The 23,047-nt window shown below is 43.9% G+C and overlaps 2 protein-coding genes across 7 annotated transcripts in view; one reads left to right on the forward strand and one right to left on the reverse strand.

Moving 5' to 3' along the window:
• Window positions 1–22,237, forward strand: part of fdl (fused lobes) — a 29,680-nt gene extending 7,443 nt beyond the window's left edge. For 3 of the 4 annotated variants that reach the window (XM_011148201.2, XM_011148202.3, XM_011148200.3), the window contains 6 exons: window positions 10,009–10,065; window positions 17,423–17,566; window positions 17,789–18,048; window positions 18,296–18,907; window positions 19,117–19,846; window positions 20,119–22,237. In XM_011148201.2, coding sequence (XP_011146503.1) covers window positions 17,433–17,566; window positions 17,789–18,048; window positions 18,296–18,907; window positions 19,117–19,846; window positions 20,119–20,266 — 1,884 coding nt within the window. In that variant the 5' untranslated portion in view covers window positions 10,009–10,065; window positions 17,423–17,432 and the 3' untranslated portion in view covers window positions 20,267–22,237. Of the gene's footprint in view, window positions 1–10,008; window positions 10,066–13,894; window positions 14,026–17,422; window positions 17,567–17,788; window positions 18,049–18,295; window positions 18,908–19,116; window positions 19,847–20,118 lie in introns of those variants that run through there. The other variant, XM_011148205.3, reaches the window with a different exon arrangement.
• On the reverse strand, window positions 1,434–15,000 carry s-cup (spermiogenesis-related protein stanley-cup). 3 transcript variants are annotated; one of them, XM_025304799.1, is made up of 4 exons: window positions 14,217–15,000; window positions 4,800–5,504; window positions 3,427–3,565; window positions 1,434–2,227 (listed from the first exon to the last, which is right to left on the reverse strand). In XM_025304799.1, the coding sequence occupies exons 2-4, from the start codon at window positions 4,952–4,954 to the stop codon at window positions 1,934–1,936; spliced, it is 588 nt and encodes a 195-aa protein (XP_025160584.1). In that variant the 5' UTR covers window positions 4,955–5,504; window positions 14,217–15,000; the 3' UTR covers window positions 1,434–1,933. The 3 variants fall into 3 exon arrangements, with proteins under 3 accessions (XP_025160584.1, XP_025160583.1, XP_019698855.1); XM_025304798.1 differs by lacking the exon at window positions 14,217–15,000 and adding an exon at window positions 12,194–12,254; XM_019843296.2 differs by lacking the exon at window positions 14,217–15,000 and having other exon boundaries at window positions 4,800–5,641.
• Window positions 22,238–23,047: the final 810 nt, after the last annotated feature.

Raw genomic sequence — 23,047 nt, forward strand, 5'->3', positions numbered from 1 at the left:
AGCTCAAACATTTTATCTAAAATATACACGTCCGATCGAATGAAGCTCTGTAATATTTCTCATATTTTGTTCATAATTAAACTCTGTAGATAGATAAACTACTTCGCCATTTATTTGTAGAATACGCGATGAATTATTACCGGTGAATTATTCTGTATTTCTCTCTCTCTCTCTCTCTCTCGCTCTCTCTCTCTCTCTCTCTCTCTCTCTCTCTCTCTCTCTCTCTCTCTCTCTCTCTCTCTCTCTCGTCTTTTCAATTTGAAATCTGTATCTCCATGTTTCCGAATCTTTACGTATATTCAGAAGCAATCACGAGAAAGAAAGTCCCCCAGCATCCCTCTTCAAAGGGCATGCCGAAAACTCCCTCCTCCTCTTTGAAGCACAGCGGCACTCTGGAATGCCATCTTTTTTGTTTCATTTTATTATGTTTTTCAGGCATAAAACACTCGATTTTCTTGCTGCTTTTTGGGTTTTCATTCGAGTTATGTTATTATTTATTATGTTATTAAGTATGTTGTAATGTATAATTCTCATAAATTGTTTATGAAATTGTTTATATAAATAGTTAAATGCAAAAAAACAGTGTTTTTTGTACAAAAAATTCGTGTCAGAGAGAACAATTATAGCTATATAGATGACAATTGATACCCTAGGATTTTCGAGGTCGGCGATTACGAATCCGGGGTCAGATTTCCGAAATTCAAAATGGCGGATCCAATGTGGCGGATAAAAATTTTCAAAATTCTTCAATTTCAACAGAAATAGGTACATGGGGTTTTTTGGGTGGCTGATAACGAATTTGTTATTAGATTTTCGAAATTCAAGATGGTGGATCCAATATGGCGGATAAAGATTTTCAAAATTTTTCAATCGATCAATCAATCAAATCAATAAGTTCTCATTTTCAATAATATTGAGAAAATAATATTTTACAGTGAATAAATTCTAACAAATGGATCTTCCATCAATTATATTAGAAATCTCGCTGTGTATACGGAAGCAAGGTCCAAATAATCTTCAAAATATTCGTTTTTAATAAAGTTGAATACGTTTTTACATGCAAATTGAATTCAAAATTTTGAAGATTCGAATTTACTGACCCAAGAAACTCTATGTGATACTTTTTTCACAAAGATTGCAAAATTTTGAGAAAATTTGTTCGCCATATTGGATCCGCTATTTTGAATTTTTTAACTTCGACTCTGTATTTGTTATCTGTGATCGAAAGAACATAAATATACTGAGTTTAATATATATCTATAATATCATATCAAAGTTAGCCATTTGAAGTCGCCATATTTAATCCGCCATTTTGAATTTAAAAATTTTGACTCCGGATTCGTAATCAGCGACCCAGAAAACTCCTATATATATAATCAGTTTCTTTTATTATTGCATAGAAAAATTCGTGCTTCAAAGGGTTAATCGAGATTCACGAATCGATCTGAAAAGTAAGCTCGAGCACTTATCTCCTCTCTTCCTGAATTTTCTTCTCTTCATCGGGGATTTATCTCGGGTGTCGTGCGAAATAACTTCCGTCGATGTTATCGCGTCGTAACAAAACAACAAGATTTCTTTTATTTTGTCTCTCTTGTTTTTATTCACTCTTTTCTCTCTTCTTTCTATGACTTATATTTACACATTAATACATGTATTCAATGTAGTACTTATTTTACTAGCGTGCGTGTATCTTTAATTTGGTAATTCGATATAAAACAAAGAAAGGATCGACCCGTGAGTAACAATTGCAACTCCATTATTGACAGGTATCGCTCATTAAAAAATATGACCGACGCGACGCGTGTCGGTGGTCGGTCGTGTGTTATTTCCAAAAATATTCCTCCTATAAGGAGGCATTCGCGATTCGACGATTTTCACGGAGGGGCCGCGAGGAGGTGAATCGAAGGTTCCCTCCACTTTCCTGGCGCGATCCCTAGACGTAGCCGTCAGCTTCCAATTTTAGGGCGGCCTCATAGGAAGGCAAACCTTGGTCGTCTTTCGAGATATCCTCTCGCTTGTTGATCCAGTTGGCCTCCAACTCGGTGGGGAAGATGCCCGTACGCGGTGCGATAATGCTGCCGAGATCATCGGATTCATCTTTCTTGTCGATGGGCGAGGGCACCGCCCGCGGATCGAAGATGCTCTCGTAGGTCGGCGGCGGTTCCGAGGTCACGAAACACGTCGAATGAGGCGTCTGGCTGGCTGATCTCTCGGGGCACTGCTGGAACTGAAACGAGATCGTTAGGCTTGCGTGTTGGGGTGAACCTCACGTGTACAGCAGCTTTACTTCGGGGCGAATGATAACGAGATTGTCAGGATTAATTTATTAAGGACAGACTTTATTAGATTAACGACGAAGACTGAGACGATTGCTCGAGTCTTTCCTTCGCGCCGGATGTTTGCACGAAGAACGTGAAATAAATACGAGTCTACACACACGAGATCCGCGTATAAATGATGATAACATCGCTCGTCGAATCGCGCATCAAACACGAATATTTGTGGCTTATGTTTCCTATTGTGCGCTATTAATGCGCAATTACACCGACAGATTGTATGGAATGAAACCGCTCGGCGGGGTGTCTTTGTGCTCTCTTGATTATTTGATTTGACTCATGACTTTTGTCTTCCGGCTGCTTCCGCTGTAATATTTTGTTTCTGTCTGCCCTTGTCGCTCTTGTCATCTCTCTCGTCATCGAGTTCTGTCGTGCCCGTCCTCGAAAACGATCCAGACGTAGGTGTGAAATGTGTGTATATTGTCGCATTGCGTCGTGCAATTCGAACCCGTTGTTCTCGCGCGTCCCGCTTTTGCTACGTGTGACACGCCAGCGTGGTTACGGGATACGCAAATTTTTATTTAATTGCATGTGTAACCAGAGATGTGGGTGGCACCGCGTGCGTGTACGCGTGGGACAAGTCAAAGGTCGGCGGGTGGAAAGAAATGACTATGCAGGGCGCCGCGTGAATTAGAGGAGACCGGATTCGCGAGCGCAGTTTTGTACGTGTAACATCACACGCGTCGTCTCACGTTCGAGAGAGGAATGTATCTCGGTGGAATTCGCTCGCTGCGAAAAATTCGAAAAATGCGCTGCCGACGAAAAGAGACACACGAGGGAGGGGGCTTTAAAGGCGGGGGGAAAAAGGCGAAGATCCACAATTATACCGCGATTATCGCGAACGTCGGTGGTAATCGCGAGCCGAGCTCTCTCGGTGGCGAATTGAGCGTGGAAAAACGAGATTTGCGCAGCGTGACGCAAGTAAGGAGAGATCCGCTCGATCGAGGTGGGAAGAAAACGGTGCCTGATAAGAGAGAGGGCTTTCCGCCCCGTTAATTTTCTCGAGGACATTCTCGACAAGCAGAGCTTCGCGATAATATATATGTCCGTCGCCGAGGCACGAGCAGCCCGATCCAATCGGAAAGCTTACCATCGCGTCCATCGCGAAGATCTCCAGATTGTGGTCGTCCGACTCGACCCTCCGATTCTGCGGGTTCTCGTGCTGTCGATGCTTTCGGACGTTCTTGTGACAGCAGTAGCAGAGGAGCAGCACCACCAGGATCACGCCGCTGATGGCGATGTTTGATGAAAGCAAAACCGATATAGACGTTGTTTAGACGCTCGCGAGGGAGATAGAGAGAGAGAGAGAGAGAGGGAGAGTGGCCGATGCGCTCCAAAAGAACACGTGGCTGTTGTGCGAGAGGATGACAGAGGTGATCGATGGAGAAAAAGCGAGCGTGCGCTACTGTTCTCCCCGGAGGGAGCGGAGTTGTTCAGACACACGTAAAAGCGGTTGAAAGAGACCACTTTGTGAACGTGCGCTGGTCGAGCCGATGGAGTAACTTTGTGATGTTAGCGTGAAAGCTTGCTTGTGCGACGACGACGACGACGACGACCATATTCTTCTGCGTTTCGAGAAATGTTAATTCGAGAGATAGCGTCGCGTTAGATAGTGACGAAACAATTATCGTTCTTGATTTTTATTCGGATGCGAATTTCAGGCACTCGCTCGGAGACTTATCTCGCAATGATAAATAATTTAAAAAAAGATAACCGCTCCTCGCCTGCGACGGCACACGTCACTCGAGTCCCAACGTGCGATTAAGATTAACGTCTGATTAATATTTACCCGTCGCAAATATCGCGTTATCTGAGATTCTCGAGAAATCTCGGCGGATAAAAATTCATTATCTCGAGGATTTAACAACGCAATTTTTCACTCCGTTCTGTCTGGGAACCGCCTTTAACTCCATTCCAGCTCCGTTCTGGAATATTACTGGCGAACTTTGCAACGTGTTCGGATATTAGCCAAAGAGGGTCTTATCCTGAACTACATCCCCGTGTAGTGTAACAAATCGCTCGTGATACTGAGAGAGGAGAGACATTTCGAATTGATAGTCAATTTCATCTGTTCATCTCTGTGTATTTTACCTTATCTGTCACATTTATTTTATCCGACCGTGAACGTTTCGCGGCTTCTCAAATTCTCGAGATCAAGCGTGTACTTCCTTTCCTGCAGTTAGCGTAGAAGCGTGCCTAACATTGAATCCTATCAATCGATTTCGGTGTATCGAACTTTCGTCAAACTTTGGGCCGGTTTTCTAGGGCTTGACGAGACGACGAGAAGAGCCTGACCCGACGTCCGTGAAGTGGGACGTACCAGCTTCCTCGGGAAGCTCGCGTTCGCGACCGAGGCGTGCTTCACGTCCGGTGATGAGAGAGGGGTGTCTTCTTCGTGCTTCTTCTCGTGCTTCTTCCGTGCGATTAAACGTGCACGCGGTCGCTCGTGCAGCTGCTACTCACCCAGCAAGAAGAATATTGGCATTGCTATGCGTATTCGTGTAGTCGTAGCTGTATTCGGGCGGGGACGTGGTAGTAGTCGTGGTACTAATCTTGAGGAGGTTACTGTTGTTTAACGCGACGGCGTTCATAGTAGTTTTCAATATTCTCTTCGACATCGCCGTGCCGTTTCGCGAACCTGCCGATCTCGATCTCGAATCTTTAACGTCTCGATCACCGCGGAGGTCGGCCGCGATATCCGCGCGAGCAGCGAACCGACGAAGCACGCGATCGCGGCTCGTCGATGTGTAATTAATGGTTTTATCCCCCCCCTCCCTCCCCCCGGTTCTTCTGCTTGGAGACTGCCTTATTCGCTGGTGGGACCGTATTTCTCTTTCTATTGTTCGGCTGGACGCAGCGGACGAATATCTCGTGGATCACCGAGACCGACGATGACGCCGCATCTTAATGCGATGGTTCTTTAATAGGAAGACGTTTAAAGATCGAAGCGATCAAACTGTGTCAAAACTTTGCGCTCTCCGATACCGGTAATCGTCTCAAGGAGAGACGGGAATTTATCACCGCTTCAGGAGGCACCGAGATCTGATCGAGAAGGCTCGCGGCTCGTTTCTCGTCGCTGATCCCGCTGAGCGCGGTCGATTTCGCGTTCCTGGCAATCGGATGGACCATCCGACGAATCCTCGCGGTCGAGTCGAGCGAGCCTCGGACCTGGAACATCCGTCGTCATTTTACATAGGAGAGCCATTTCTTTCTTCTTTCCCTTTGAAACGTGCATAGGTGCATAGGAGTACATAAGTGAAGCGAAGCTGAAAGGTAGCTTTTAGAGATGTGCGAACTATTCGAATTCGAATCGAATCGAATAATGAAATTCGATTCGATTCGAATCCGAATCCCTATGATTCGAATCCGAATAATTCGAAAATCTCGAATCTTCGAAGATTCGAATACGAATCAAATACATTAGCGTTTGCGCGCATCAGCTACAAAACGGGCCATCTGGGCCTGTGTATTTTAACCCTTAACTTGTAATTAACTTAACTCGTAATTAATAATTCTTATTAATTATTATTAATTATACTTAATTATAAATTACTTTAAATATTTAAATATATATTTTACTTTAAGATAATATTACAATATCAATATTCCCTTTCATATAAAAATCTTCCATCATTATTTGCATGTTTAATAGTCATGTTAAATTTTTTAATGATTCGATTCGATTTCATTCGATTCGATTCGAATTCGAATTAAATCTCATAGATTCGATTCGATTCGAATTTAAAAATAAGATTCGATTCGACATAAAAATTCTTGATTCGCACATCTCTGGTAGCTTCGTGCAAACCGGCATCGATTTACCGAGAGTGTAACGCGTTTGCTTGAGACTCGCCGGCTTTGCCGCTGTGAAACGCCGCCATGAGGTCGGTAAACGCGTTGGCCGGCTTTTTATCCCGAGACAACGTGTGGTGCAGCGTCCGCGAACTTTACGTATTTTTACATATTTGAGAGATAGGCGGGTGTGGTGGCACAAAGGAGGAGGGATGCCAGGAAAACTTGCGCGCCGTCTCTCCACTTTGCGCTATTCCGCGATGTGCGTCCCTCTTTCTTTTTCTCCTCCCTTTTTCATTCTCCACTCTCCCCCTCCCCTCTCTTTCTTTTTTCCCTCGTGTTCAGCCTGCTGTTTCGTTTCTGGCGGTGTTCACATTTCCACCCCCGACACATTAATGAAGTCACAACCGAACGTGGTCGCGAGTGCGAAGTGAAACGAGGTCTCGCGGATAAATTTATCGCTTATCCGCGCTTGCCTCAACGATTATATTATTAGGGTTGCTAGAATTCTCAACCGTACGCGGAATGTAAGAGAGGAAATCGATACCGCAAGAGGATGGCGCGGGGAGAAGAGATTTCTCGTACGTATCGACAAGAAAAAACGGGAGAGATAGCCGCGAGCGGGCTGCAACGTGCGAACGATCGTGAGATTCGATCCGATCACACCTGCGCCCATTTAGCTTCGTTATCATTCCGTTTGATGTTTTCGAGTCTCCTTATCAAGCGTTCCCCTAATCGCCAAACGGAGTTCACTTATTCGAGCGCGAGCGAGCACAAGAGGAGTGCTGGGAATGTCGCGTAATCGCGATAACGAGAGAGAACGCGAGCGCGCGTATTAATATTACAAGACCAGAAATCATGCACGCGAAAGCCGAGGCGACAGCCACGAGCAGTGCTGCTGCTGCTGTTACAGTACCTATATATATATATATACAGGGTGCACGATTTATCTGAAGACATTGAAATATCTCGAGAACTATGCATTGGATAAAAAAAAGTGGTTAATGAAAGTTGTTAGTCTCGAAGGGGGACATCCAATGATACCAAACTCGATCTCCCATCCCACCCCCTGGGGGTGGGGGTTGGGGGCAACTTTGAAATCTTAAATGGAAACCCCCATTTTTTATTGCAGATACAGATTCTACGCCACAAAATACGTAAATTTTGTCCGAAACTTTTTTTCCGATTCGTGATAGATGGCGCTGTAATCGCAAAAAATTATATTTTCCGCAATTCTCCAGAAATAATCATTGGATTGAGAAATAAAAAATACCTATTCAATATTTTTAAAGAACGTAATAAAAGTTATTCCCCCCCCATCCTCTCGGGGTAGGGTGGGTGATAACGTTCAAATCTCAAATGGGGACCCACATTTTTCATTGCAGAATTAGATTGTACGTGAAATTTTTATTGAAACAATTTTTTTCATTCGTGATAGATAGCGTTGAATTTTCCCGAGAAACTACTTTTAGCGTTACACAGGAACAACGACGAGGACGTAGTGGTTTTATGTTCCCTTCGGGTGCTTTTTTAATGTGAGTCCCCTTGCCTCTCACAGATCGGGGTGCTTTTTTAATGTGAGTCCCCTTGCCTCTCACTGTTCAGTTAATTAGAGTAAGTGTTCGAAATTTTTACCTTCAACTTCAATACACTTATTGATCCTTTTTTCAAATGACTGTACACAGGATAGAAGCATATCTGCGGGAGTTTTAGTGCAAGCGTTTTTTATGCGTTCTACCATGTTTTCACGAGTTGTTGGCACTTGTTGATAAACCTTATCTTTTAGGTAACCCCACAGAAAGAAATCCGGCGTTCTTTAAAATGTTCTTTAAAAATGTTCTTTATGTATGTTCTTTAAAAATATTGAACATCTCTATGTTCTTTACAAATATTGAACAGGTATTTTTTATTTCTCAATCCAATGATCATTTCTGGAGAATTGCGGAAAATATAATTTTTTGCGATTACAGCGCCATCTATCACGAATCGAAAAAAGGTTTCGGACAAAATTTACGTATTTTGTGGCGCAGAATCCGTATCTGCAATAAAAAATGGGGTTTCCATTTAAGATTTCAAAGTTGCCCCCAACCCCACCCCCAAGGGGTGGGGTGGGAGGTCGAGTTTGGTATCATTGGATGTCCCCCTTCGAGACTAACAACTTTCATTAACCACTTTTTTTTATCCAATACATAGTTCTCGAAATATTTCAATGTCTTCAGATAAATCGTGCACCCCGTATATATATATATATATATATATATACACACACAGAGTGCTAAATTTCAAACGTAACAGGTAAAAAATCTCGAGAGCTATGAAGGACATTAAAAAAAGCTAAAACAAGTGTTCCATGATTTCGAAGGGGAAAGAGAATGGCATTATCAGTTTTTTATTTGGAGGGCATTTTTAAGCTCAGTTGAAAGTCAACTTAATTTTTTTAAATAGAAAACCCAATTTTTTATTATATCTTTTTCTACCAATTAATTTGAACAACTTTTGTTTGAGACATTTTTTTATTTGCCTAATATTTTTTGAAATATTTAAGGAAAACTTCATACTTTTCAACAAAACTTTTCAACATATAACTTACGATATCTCGCTAACTATTCGTCGAAAGAAAAAATAGTATTAGACTTTTTTACTTTATTTATTATCAAGAATTACTATAATAGTACTCTAATTTTTGTTAATTTAATAATTTTGAAATTTCCAAAGGTCGATAAGTTAACAAAAGTTAGGGCACTATTATATAGTAATATATTCTTGATAGTAAATAAAGTAAAAAAGTCTAATACTATTTTTTCTTTCGACGAATAGTTAGCGAGATATCGTAAGTTAAATGTTGAAAGCTTTGAACCAAGTTTTCCTTTAAATATTTCAAAAAATATTAGGCAAATAAAGAAATGTTTCAGACAAAAGTTATTCAAATTAATTGGTAGAAAAAGAAGATATAATAAAAAATTGGGCTTTCTATTAAAAAAAATTAAGTTGACCTTCAACTGACCTAGAAAATATCCTCCAAATAAAAAACTGATAATGCCATTCTCTTTTTCCTTCGAAATCATGGAACACTTGTATTAGCTTTTTTTTAATATCTTTCATAATTTTCGAGATTTTTACCTGAAATGAAATTTAACACCCTGTATATATATATATATATATATATATATAAGCCCGAGTACAAACTAGCGATAAATACGCGCTGTGTGGTGTTGGCAAGAAAACGGGAAGAAGCTTATCTAATTCGATCTAACTGGGAAGTTACGAACGAAGCGGTCATAACTCGGAGGGAGGAAAGGGAAGAGGAAGAAGGAGTCGGTACAGGTAAGGAGTTGCGATGCGCTAATTGCGGCAAAATTCATTAATGCTCGTTAAACGGCGGGCTGCGGCATGTGCTCGTTCGCTCGCTCGCAGCGGACAATTTCGATGGATCGACATCGCTATTAGCTGCCGTTGCTGTTGATTGCGGATGATCGGTTCGGCGGGGAAGCGGCCAATTCATTTCGACGGTAATTCGTTTCAGCCGATCAGTCGATAATGAGCGCGAGCCACGTACCGCTGCACGATGATGACATCGCGCGTCGCTTCATCGTCGACAGACCGTGATCGATAACGCTAAACCGTTAAACTTGCCCCTTCGTGTCGGTCGCGGCACGTGGATAAGACGATGTGACTCGCGAAGTTTTATCTCGCTGGCTCGTGCCGAGTTTTCAGCTGTTCTCGCCTGTTCTCGGGTATCTAAGAGTCTGGGTCTCAGCTCCCTTAGATCGATAACGCCGCGTGAAAACGCGCGTGTCATATCCGAGAAACGAGATTGTGCCGCTGGAAACTTCGTCATTCGGGACTATCTACAATTGCGAATGTGTGTCGCCTGTTGCAGATTCGCGCAAATGAAGGATGTTAGGTGAGGAAGTTCGCGAGACCGGCTGAATTGCGGGTAAGTACACCACGCAAACTTGTACGAACGAACAAAGCGCATGCGGACGATTTATATTATAGCAGCGCAACACACACACACACACACAATGTGCAACGAGTACACGATATAACGGTGTTCACTGTTGCACGACAACGTCTTATATTTTAGCGATCTAATTACGCCGCGCTGGTTTATCAGCCGACCTTCTTCGGAGGTTCTCCTTCGTCGCTCGCGCTGGAACTCGCGAAATAGCGTGAAAATGATATCGTGCTTCGCTTGCTATAATTATTCATAATTAATAATTAATAATTATTAACGAGGGCATCGGGAGATCCGATCTCGGTCCTTCCGAGAAGCGATGATTCTGATCGGCCTGAGGGGGAACCTCTGATTGATTGAAATCGTGTAAAAAGGGTGTACTCGATGGCCGCGATAATAGCCGAGCATTGTCGTCCATGTCGCGACCTAATCAACTATTACGACGGCCAATCTTCTGTCCCATTCAGATCTGAAAATCACCAGTCGTACGTTTGAAAATCTAATCGACCGACCGCCCGTGTACCACCCATGCACACCCCGCTTTATTATCACAGGAGGTAACGGCGCCACGCGATATACCCCGGCCGCTATTAACTCTATGTAGGTCTCCTACAACCGTGCCAGCGAATTTTTCATTTCGACGTGCCGTTATTATAAGCGCGCCAACGTAAAAATATGTTATGTATCTCTCCGCGTACACAGAGTACTCTCACGCTACATCGCGTTTCCCCTGCATTACTGTCTTTAATCCGCGGATTTGCTGTGAAAAGATGTTTTGCTCTCGTCGTCGTTCCCCGCGCGATTTTTCAGCCTGTTGAAAATGAAGGATAAAATGCGCGCGCGTCCCCGAAGCCCGAGGCTTACGAGTCGAATCTCGGTAGTTTTCTATCGCCCACGAACATAATTCACCAGCTCGACCGCTATTCTCATCCATGACGAGGAGACGGTTGAATAATTCAGCGGCGGATAACTCGGGGATATTTCGTTTGTATGTAATTGCAAGAGGCGTATCTAGCTAATGCAATTTCACCGATTTTTCTTTACTTACCGTCTCAAATTTGCATGTACATTGTAACGCTTCAATCTGACTCGCTTCCTAATGGACGACCTTGGCTCACATCGACTCGAGCTGGACGACGTAGGAGCGTTATATTCTCACGACATAGTTACTTTATGCGCTAGTCATTGTCGTATATGCATCCACCGATAAGGTGGATATTTTCGTGGCGACGTCGTGTTCAGAAATTATTCGGGGCCGCTGAAATGTCTCGACGCGATCGATCGTAGGGTTCCGAAGAAACGCACGAGCAATCCCCCGGAATTAATCACTACACTGAGAAAAAATTGTATTAAAATTAAACAAATATTTGTTCGTCTCGAATACGACTGTGAATACATTTATTCAAATTAAGCGACTAATTTCTAAAATGAAGCACAGAAGTACAGTTCTCTCTTTGAATGTAAACTTTTTTCTTGAATTTTAGAAAACAATTGTTTAATTTAAGTAAGTATATTCACAGTCACAGTATTCGAACGAATATTTGTTTAATTTTAATACAATTTTTTCTCAGTGTATCTAATTACTTTTCCCCTTCTCTCTTCCCGCCTTCTTTCTCGAGTCGACACAAATCTACTTGCAGATGCAGCTACGTCATAGTGCGTGAGTATTAAATTGCGGAAGCGGCGGTGAATATCGCTCGGGGATCGCGCGATTACGTAAAGATCACGTATGAGATTCTCGCGCGGCGCCGCATCGCTGTCGGTCTCGCGCGGCAGAAACGAGTGTAAAGTACTGAGAGTTATCGAAAGGAAATTGCCGAGTACCAACACTGAGACGCACTGAGCCGCGAATTCGTGTTAATCGTGGCGCATTCGTAACGCATCCGCGCGTCTGATCCACTTCTTCGGACTTGGGCCGCGATCGCATTACTCGCGCCTGCATTCTTGCTGCATTCGCACTCGCGGCAACGTGCACTTGACGTCGCTCGACTTCGCGCCGGTGTCGAAGTAACTAACCGGAGATCCACAAATATTTCGGGACGGACGGAACTTCGCTCCAGAGGCAGAAGTTTGCGAATACAATTCCCGTTCGCTCGTTGTTCCTCACCTGTCCGAAGAATCTCAATCTTTCGGCGAAGCGCTCTCGGCGGAGGGCGATTTTCCTCGTTTTCTCCCGTCGTAAGTCGGGAGTCGGAGTCTCTTCCGTGCTGTTTAATGACGCGGCTGTTTCAAACGACGTCGGGGGGCAGTTTTTGTTTTTCTTTTTTTTTTTATGTAATCTGACACAGATCTGCGACACGATACTCGAGATAGTCTTTGTCGTTGCGTTTATGAAAGTCTTACCACACGTCAGCTGGGATTCCCGCTGGAATTCTTCTCGACTGCACGCAACACGAGCGAGGTGTTGACTCCGATTCAGCGTCAGCGTGACTCGAAGCCGCAAAAATTCGCCAGGCACAACACTCGCGTCACAGCGAACATCTCAAGCATTGCTCGGTCGCCGACGACTCGCATAATTCGCGACGAATTCGCGACGGGTCTCGCCTTACGTACGCATGTCACCGGTATTTTTCTCTTCCGGGACGTCAACGCGCCGATGACAGCAGCAACCGTGACGAGGCAGAGTCCCGTTCTAAATCGAGACCGTATCATACCTCACGGGCGGCTTCTCTCCTTGGTCATGACCCAGCGACGTTTAGCATTAACCGGACTAAAGTCGCGTAACGGTATGTAAGCCCCCGGTAAGTCTGTACATTTGTAACTTTTCCGAAGGCCGGAATTACTCAGCGGAGCTCCCACGCCGCGGCGACATCGCGCGAACGTTCACGAGGTGGCGGAAGGTCTTCCTCGATTCCGCGACTGCGAACACGTCGCGTCGCGTCGTCGTGTCGTCGTGTCGTCTCGTGTCTTCAGTCCTCGAAATCGCCGAGTCCGTTTTCTTCGCGATATTCTCGCGCGCGATATATCCGCGCTGTCGTCGTCGATTGTTCGACTGCTTCGCGTTCATCTCGCGTGCTCGCGACGCCGGCGTCGCGACGCGACGCGACGGGACGGCCGCTGCCTGCGGCCTATCGCATACTTTTACGGCACGCTGTACACCTGCTGGGATCGATGTTGGCTAAAATATCTAGAACACACCAAGTATTGCGTACTACTAACGTCGGCGTTTTAAGCGCGTCGGCTGAGTTTACTTCATTCGCGCTATAGTCAAGATAATTATCTAAAAGCAAGCGGGAGGACGGGGAGGGTTAATTAAACTTAATCGACCCTCTTGCCGGACGTAGGATACCGTTCGGCGCTCCCCGTCTCAGGTGTGTAATTATATTTAATTATATCATTATTTCAACTAGATGAACTCTGATGAAGATGAAGCCTCGAACTTTATTCGATTTCGTTCAATCCATAAATTTGAGTTTCACTTCTTTTCTTATTCGGCCTTTCTCAATTGCTCAATTGCTCACGGGTAACACGGCAAGAGATATTGTGAGTAACGATAATGAAGATAAATGAGACATAAACGAGAAGATAACATTGCACGAGTGCCGAAAGTGCTCGTGACGTGCACGTGAAAGCTTCTTAATTAGTGATTTAATTAACATCAAGTTAGAAAACGATCCAACGACGCAGAAAAGACCCGAAGAGATTACACTCGGTTGGCAAGTTCAGTTCTTCCATGATAGAGAAAGATCAATTACAAAATTGCTCCTTTCACGCAGTCCGATATTTAATTTATATGTATACATATGTATACATTTTTTAAGACTTTTAGAAAAGAGATTTTGTCCAGGAGGAGGAGGAGGAGGAGGAGGAGGAGGCTGAGCGAAATTGTCATCATCGTCGTCGTCCTCTTTACAACTATCGCACTTTAGCACGAGAAGTTCGAGCTCCCGGAATTGTCTTCTCGTCTTAAGGAGTTCCGTAAATTCGCACGATTTTATGGTAATTAAACTTGGTCGAGAACGGCGCGCCTTTCGGAAAGTCCTCCTCTTTTCGCTGTGAAACGCGAAACGGCTGTTCGCACGTGTCTAACTGCGAGCTGTCCCGTGCATCGAGAATTGATCGTTTTAGTTTCTTCCTGAAACTCGCGAGAACCTCCGGAGAACCGCGATGCAGGCGAGTACTTTTCTTACTTTTATATCGCCGTGCTTTCTCGTAGCGGTGCGTTATCGGAGGCGTTTCTTCACTGCACGCTCGAGGTTTCACCGAACGGACGAAACCGGTCTCCCGGCCAGACGAAACGAAGCTCTAGAAATTCCGGAAACCATCGAGTTAAACTTCGCGACCACGACGACGAGCCCGACGAGCTCGATGGAAAGCCGACATCGAGCGTGCTGCATGATTGCGCGCGTATCGACTAAAGGACACGTCGAAAGCATGTGACATAAGTGTGTGTATGTACGCCGTGTATGTGTGTGGCCTATACCGTGGCTTTATACGTGGCGTGGGTGCCTTCTTTGTCGACATGTAGGTGGGTCGTGCCAAGGCTCGACCACGCGAAACCACATCGCGTTTTTTCCATTTCATATCGAACGCGCCGCGCCTGGTCTTATTTCATCTACTCGCTCGCGACTCACCCCGTCGATCGGCTCAACCTGCAAGTCGATCATCGCGGGATTATGCTACGGAAATTCCCCTCCTGAAGCTCCGATAAATATTGAGGCAGCTCAACGATGCCGTCTTGGCCGTAATCATGGCGAATATGATGAAAGATTGGAGATAAAAGCCGAAGGTTGAAGGTTGTCTGCGGAAAGTACACGGGGAAAGAATGGAATCGATCGGTGATGGGGCGACCGAAAAGGACCGCGATATTGGCGAATGATCGTTCATGAGTCCTTCTCCTTGCGGAATTACTGGGGTGTTAGATTCCCTTTCAAAATATGTTACAGCTCGTTACAGCTGCGAGCCGAGGATATCACGCGCCTCCTTTGTGGTGCGATTCTTTAACTCGTTATTGGAGTTATTGGAGTTAACGACATTTCGTTTCGTTATCGCAGCTTCTCTGCGGTATACAAATGCTGCGCAACGTTAACTCCAATAACGAGTTAAAGAATCGCACCACTGGAGCGACTTGTTATCGAGTCTATCGTTGACACGAACTCTTCATTAAACTGATAAAGGTGACCGCTCAGTTGGCCGCATAGTGAAACGCTGTTCGCACATATGGTCGTATTGTATTTGACTTTTTATTATTCATCCGCGATAGAAAGCCCCGCTAATAGTGATTCGATCCTTTATTCCGTGCTGTATCGGCGATCTTTGTCGGTATCTTGCAATTAGTATCGACGACACCGTTCTCGTGATAACAATAGCGGCGAAACGGTGCGATACGCCGTATCTTCCTCCGCGATTAGCTGAAATATGCAAATTAATCTGGACTGCTGTCGCCATCTCCGTTCGCTAACAATTTTCGGTTTTTTCGGTTTATTCGAAGCTATCAACAGGTGCCTATCGTCAGTTCAGGAATCGCATCTTTTCTGGCGGCGACATCAAGAGGAGGATGTATAGTGGATTCAAATTGTGTAAAAAAAAAAAGCGGATTGGAGATGTAGAACATATTTTCCTCCGCGTCGAGTTTCCACTTGCGAATTGGATTAATTGCTACGTCACGGAAATAATGTGATATTTGTTTTCACGGCTCTTCTTGAAATATGCGCTTAAAGTGGTCTCGTAATCATCGCGATTCTGACAACCGTGGGTTTTCCATACTTTCGTTTAAATTTCGATCGGTGCTCTTTTTTTCGCTCGGGATTTATTTTACTTGACGTCTCGATGGTTCGATATTTATCGTGCTTACCACGTTGGATATCGCTGTAATATAAATACAAATTATTTACGATGGACTATATGGAATAATTTTATACGACATAGATTTGGAGATTTCTCGAATGATATCGCGGGCGTCGTAGACGCGCTACTTCGCAAATTGTTCTTCCATAATAAAACAATATCTCGATTCAGCATTCCATTTGTGTGTCGTGTGGTAGTCCAGTGCGGTCGAGGTGTGATCGATTCTTTCGGGTCGTGCGCTGTGCTATTTCGCTCGGTCGGTGCTTTAGCTCGCTTCGTGTACGAGTGTCATTAGAATCCGCCTAAATGTAAAGCACGTGTCATGTATGCACGTAGAAATGAAGAATAGCGGCGCGCACGAAAATGCCGCCGGCCATCGATGTCCCGTTTTTCCTTACAAACCGGCACGCTACTCAACGACGTGGTTGCTCTCGCGCGATTACCCTCGGAATAATTTAGCATGCGGGATGGATATGTGTGATTTTCGGGTCGGACCGCGAAATCGAGACCCAATGCGCCTATTCCCGGAGCCGAGAAGACCCGAGGTGCCAAATGCCAAATACCGTCACGGCGATGCACAGCGCGATAATCAGAACACGGATGCCGTGTCTAAAGAAGTGCTTCGGAGTTCGTATCGCACCTGCGAGAAGCGACTCTTCTAGGCTCACCATACACGGAGAAGATGAGCAGATCCGAGACGAAGCGGTGCCTGGAGCGGTTGATTTTTCAAAGTGATTTTCAAACGTCACGCTCATCGTTCAATATTTCGTTTTTTCATTTTGTACTTGTGTGGCGAGGCAAGTGTGAGCGAATTTATTGGAAGCGGATAATTGGACTGGATTTATCCATACGGATGGATCCTGGACAATTTTCTAAAAACCGTATAAACTCACGTTCGACTCAGGGATTACTTCAGCGACGTTTAATTACACGGGAGGATCCACACACGGAAAAGATTTAGGACTTCGGTATAAGATAGAGATAAAGAGTGCGTCCTCAGCGGCGTGCGTCGAGCGGTTCTCGTCACCGTGGCAAGATGCGCCAGGACAACAAGAAGGGAGGACGGTGATCGTGATATTCAAGAGTCGTCTCAAGAGAGTGCAACTAATTCCGGTCACCGCAGTCTAGACTGCGGAACATTTTGAGAGTCGAACGGGCTAAGCTTAGATCTCTCGCCTAGGCGTCCGATGTTTATTTCCGTCTGTAATCTGACAGGTGGTCCTTCGACAAGTATATTCCTATCTCATCTCACGTTACTGCACGGTGATAAATATCAAACCACATCCGTGCCACCGACCACCACACACTCCTTCCTGCCGTTCCCATGTGTCTCTGCAACTGATTTTACACAAGGAATACACAAGGCGAAGATGATAAAATAAAACACAGAAACGGAGTCCAATGCGTAAATTGTCCTTTTATCGTCGTCATGATTAGTTTTTGTTGTGCGAGAACGACGCGCGTGTATCGATGAAAATCACTCGGTCGTTCGTCACCGATCACCGCGATTTTCACCGCGTATCAACGACTTCTCCTCGTTTGTTCGTAGACTCGTCAGGATGATGGGTAGCATGCCGAGCGGACGAATGAGGAGGATCCTCCTCTTTCTCGTCCTGATGACCGGAGTCCTGCTGATCGCCATGTACGCGCACGCTCCTCCGCTCGCATCGCTCCAGCCGATCGCGTCACGCCGGTAAATATTATATCTGTTACTTCATGCGAAATATTTTCTTTTTTTTCATCAGCGTATTATCTGGAGCTTCATCAGAGTCGATTGTCTCAGTAAAATTGCCGAGATGGCAGTAGCTTTTGATGACATCGCGTGAATTTCGCGCGCTCAGGTGGTGTAACGTGTGCGAGAGTTTTTGTTGGATAGCATTTGATTAACTTATCAATGATCGTTCTCGGATTGCAGGACATTCCAAAGTCCATGGTCCTGGGCGTGTGTAGCGAATCGATGTGAGAAGCGAGCGGTGAGGTCCTCGAGAACATCTTTGGCTACCTGCACTGCGCATTGCGGAGGGAACGCTCGTCTGCTGTGGCCCAGGCCGACCAAGAGCGTCGTCTTGGGTGACGAAAGTGTCATCCTGCATCTTCAGCAGATCGAGTTCGTCTTCGACACGAACGACCAGGAAACAAAGGGTCTGTTGGAGCACGCGCAGGATGTCTTCATCGGTGAGTATCGAAAACAAGCAGAAAAGACAAACGTGTTATTTATTTATTATATATTACAATTGCGTTGAAGACACATTTATGCAATAGCAATTTGTAATTGAGAAGAGATCATGATAGAAAAGACGCGATTAAAGATCTTTTACATGTATAATTCGGGGTTAGAAGACTTTTATTTAAATGTTTTTAAGTGCCTATACATTCACATGTTGATATTTATGTTCGTTCTGAAATGTTTATTTCATCACAGGGAACATCAGGAGTCTGGTAAAGGTGCTGAACGCTAAAAGTCGATCCGGCGTCGACTCCTTCATTATATACCTGAGCACCGAGGACGCGAGAGGTGCTACTTTGACTCTGGATACCGATGAGTCGTACAAGCTGGAGCTCATGCCGAAGGGGAAGATCCTGATGGCCAAGATCTGGGGAAAGAGTTACTTTGGCTTGCGCCATGGTCTCGAGACCCTCAGTCAACTGATCTGGTGGGATGAGGCCGCTGCCAAGCAAGGTGCTCTTCGTGTTCTCACGCGAGCTTCCATCGAGGACAAGCCCGCGTTTCCTTATCGTGGTCTCCTCGTCGACACTGGCAGGCAGTTCTTCCCTGTTGAAGAGCTGAAGAGGGTGATCGACGGCATGGCGGCCACGAAGCTCAACACCTTACATTGGCACCTCACCGACTCGCAGAGCTTTCCGTTCGACTCGGCGCAATATCCCGAAATGGCGAGATGGGGTGCCTACAGCGACGACAGAATCTACACGCCCGACGATGTAAAGGACCTCGCGGATTACGCGAGGATACGCGGCGTACGGATCATCGTTGAAATTGATTCCCCGGCTCATGCCGGTGCCGGGTGGCAATGGGGTAAGTTGTTCAGTAGAAAATTCTAAATTTCATTTTTCTAAATCTTCTAATCCTTAGCGAAATGGAGAACGGCTCTTATCGCTGTGAAACAATCGAGTCGATAGATAAGACTTGAGACTATTGTCTCGCGTGAAATCTCCAATTTTCTCATATTAATCCTTACCGACCGGGTGAATTTAACGTATGTTATATACGATGTGAAAATTCAGGTATGGAGCATGGTTTTGGCGACCTGGCGTTATGTGTTGACCAGCAACCGTGGGCATCGTACTGCGGTGAGCCAAATTGCGGCCAATTGAATCCCATAAACGAGCACTCGTACCGAATACTCGAAGGGCTCTATCGGGAATTGTTGGACTTGACTGAAGTGCGTGACGTGGTGCATCTCGGTGGCGATGAAGTGAACCTTGACTGCTGGGCGCAATACGGTAATATCACTTTGGCCATGCAGGCGCAGAACATGACAGACTATCACGAATTGTGGGCCGAGTTCGAAAGGAAGATGTTGCAACGTGTCATTAAAGCAAATCACGACCGAGTGCCGAAGGCGGTGATTATGTGGAGTTCACCGTTGGCGAAACGGCCGTACATCACCGCGTACTTTGATCCGAAGATTCATGTGATCCAGTCGTGGGGTGCCAGCAATTGGCCTGAAACGTCAGATCTGCTGGAGGACGGCTTCCGCGTGATATTGTCGCATGTGGACGCGTGGTATCTGGATTGTGGCTTCGGCAGGTGGCGGGAGAGCGGCGAAGCCGCGTGCGGAGAATACCGCACTTGGCAGACTGTTTATAATCACCGTCCGTGGAGGGACTATCCCCAAGAACAAGTGTCCTTGGTTCTCGGCGGCGAAGCAGCTATCTGGAACGAGCAAACGGGACAGGCATCTTTGGGACCTCGACTATGGCCTAGAGCATCAGCGCTCGCCGAACGACTGTGGTATGGCATATAATAAATAAGGATAATTAAGCATTACGATATATACGCATATTTCTTCGATGAATTTGAAGAGAAAAATTTTTCTCAACGAAAATGTTGATGAAAATATGATTTGTAATTCAGGCATGCCGGAAATCTCTTATATTCTCATTGAAGAATGTCTTTTTAAAAATCTAACGAAAGCAAGTATAGTGCGGATAGAAGTATACATAATAATAAAATAATTTAGCGAAATATTTTCCCTAAGATTATCATCTTTGTGTGTTTTTCAGGAGCGACCTGCCAATGATGAGTTACTCCACAGACGAGAATGTTTACACCAGATTAGCCGCGCACATCGAAGTTCTGGTTAGCAGAGGCGTCAAAACAGAATCCATGTGGCCACATTGGTGCTCCCAGAACCCTGGAAAATGTCTCTGACCGAGCGTCAGAAATCGACCAACTGTTCTACGAGTATTGTACTTGTACTTATACATTGTATTGTACAGCGCCGATAATCGTGTAAAGACTGGACTAATGCTGTCAATGTAGTAAGCCGCGTAATTTCCACACCCGGAACCAAAAATTGCGAATAATGCTCATTTACTACATCTATTATTGATTAGCAGCTGATTTCGCGTCAACTAATTTTGCCTTTTGTTTTTCTAATCTACACTAATCATGGTACTCAAGTATCCGGGAAATATATACGAAAGACTCAGGTAACTGGGTATCCGAGTATTGACAGTATTGGACTGAACGCCACGAGGAGCGGCAGAGTTCATTGCGAATCCGCTTCTCGCTTTCGGTTTATTAACACATTGCGATCCGCGGCCCGCACTAAGTCATCACGTTCAATTGTAACGAATAAGTCGAACCTACAATACGTACTAAGCCACGCTTTTCTCGATGCATGTAAGCGTCGAGAAAGAAATGTTATTATAAAGATCGGATTATATAATATTATAATGTTATAAATATATAATATTATAATATTATTAGAGTATATCAGTTACATATGATAGATTTAGTCTTACGCGAATGTTTATATTTTAACAAATTGTTGCAATATTGACCATAACGACGGATTACGTCAAGTTTGCGCTGTCGGCACTATGGTATAGTCGTGTCGATAAATCCGATGGCTAAGTGCCGTCAACGGATCGCATTGTGTTGATATTTTGTAACAGAGATATTTAAACCGTAGATATTTATACAACTCATGAATATATTTAAATGATAGGAACGACTGGTTAGGATGTGTTGTTTCACGACGGTCATATCCGGAATGTACCTACGGTTCTCGGTCTATCAACGTGCTCGGTATAAATGTATACGTTTTCATTATATCATCTTTTTCTATATCGTGCTTAAATGTCTCTGTTATAGGATATTAATGATTTAATTAAGCTATATATACTGTTAAGATATATAACATATATTTTCCAGTGTGAGCGGCTTGGGTTTTGCATGTCTGTAGATAGTATTAGTGTAACAATAAATATCCAATCATTGTGGGAATTATCTGGGTACTCAAATTATACTGTGATTAATGTACATAGTACCTTGGAAAAACAAAAGGCAAGATCATTCGTTAGAAAAATCATTGACAGACGGTGCATGGCTGTTATGAATTGCTTGTGTGTAATGTTTTATTCCGGATATCCGGATCTACAGACACGCGGAACAATTAACTAACTATGGTCAATAGTCGTGGCAATTATATTAACGATCAGTGAATATTGGAATTGATTTAATATCTTAAAAAATTATAGGTTGAAGAAAATAAGATGTAAAAGTAATATATAAAATAATATGAAAATTATGTAGAGAATAAATAAATATGACGAAATGTATATAAATATAAGACGCGACTGTCGACGATTGCGAAAACCAAGCCGATCGCAAGAAGATATGTGTTACGAGATGTCTCTGTTATGAAGTGCTACTACACGGATTTAACATAAAGTGAATGTTGAATACATGATGTGCACTTTATTTTCCTACAAAAGCTGTTTCTCATTTCTTCGTTCAACCAAGCGGAATATATTTTAAAAAATATATAACACGAGCGAGATATGAGTACTTTGCTTTCGAGGATTGTGATCTGTTATATCTAACTCGAATGTCAGATTTAGAGCGTGTTTCTTGCGAATTCATTTCCATGAACCATTGTTATCATCTACGTGGTTCAACAATGATATCAACGATAGGCTCACTATGAAAGTTATCGTGATCTGGTGGAAATAAATGCCATCATAAATAAAATTAACGACATCATATAAGTGCCTCGATGTATGCTGATCCCGACAAAGTTTTTTCTGTTATTTGGCGAACGACAAACAGCATCAAAACGTCGTTTATCATCCAAGAGCAGATTCGTCTTAACGTCGAATTGGATGTTACAGGTATGAACAATAATTCTATCTAATTTCTTATGACAATAGAAACATAGGATTACCAGTTACATAGAAACATTTCCTCCCATTATAATTTTAAGTTCATACAAATATATGTATACGTATGTGTGTGCTTATAGTGTGTACATACATACATAACATACACGCACACATATATCCTCTAGCAGATGAATCTATGTAGAGAAAAAGGTAATACAGTACAATGTTAATATATATATATTATATATTCTTTTAAAATATAATAATGGATGGATATCAAACTATGCGTAAAGTAAAATAGAGGGAAAGAAAGTTTTCTATAATGGAACTCATTTTTATTACTATGGTGGCATTGGAAACAAAAGAAGTGTTCACAATAGTTTTTAATATAATAATTCATAAAAATGAAGGGAGAAAGAGAAGAAATATAAAAAATGTTATTTAGTTATTCATAAGTACTTCTTCTTCTTCTATACTGGCTCCGGCGGGGGAAAATAGGTGTCCTTCTTCCTTCCTTCAATAGATGGCTCTGGGCCTGTTCTTCAATCTTCAATAGATGGCTCTGTGCATACAATAGATGCTCCAACGCCACTCACAAAGCTCTGGGCCTGTGGAAGCAGAAAGAAACCTAACAGCGGCCAACACGACATTTTCTGCGACACCGACTTTCCGCACTGGGAAAGGACGCCATCTGCATCCATTTTGAGAGGGGAACTACGATGCTACATCCACTTTCAGGTCTCGGTGGTAAAATCTGCATGTGGTGGAAGTCCGTGCTACATCCATTTTCAGGCGTTTTATGTCCGTGCTGCAACCACCATCT

The sequence above is a fragment of the Harpegnathos saltator genome, unplaced genomic scaffold, assembly GCF_003227715.2.
Source record: "Harpegnathos saltator strain DR-91 unplaced genomic scaffold, Hsal_v8.6 scaffold650, whole genome shotgun sequence".
NCBI lineage: Eukaryota > Metazoa > Arthropoda > Insecta > Hymenoptera > Formicidae > Harpegnathos > Harpegnathos saltator.

Excerpts from the sequence above, each read along its gene's own strand:
- s-cup (XM_025304799.1), bottom strand. The coding sequence starts at position 4,954 with ATGTCGAAGAGAATATTGAAAACTACTATGAACGCCGTCGCGTTAAAC. Across the intron at positions 3,566-4,799 it reads GCCAATATTCTTCTTGCTGG|CGGCGTGATCCTGGTGGTGC; the intron begins GTGAGTAGCAGC and ends CATCGCCATCAG. Across the intron at positions 2,228-3,426 it reads TCTTCGCGATGGACGCGATG|TTCCAGCAGTGCCCCGAGAG; the intron begins GTAAGCTTTCCG and ends ATCTCGTTTCAG.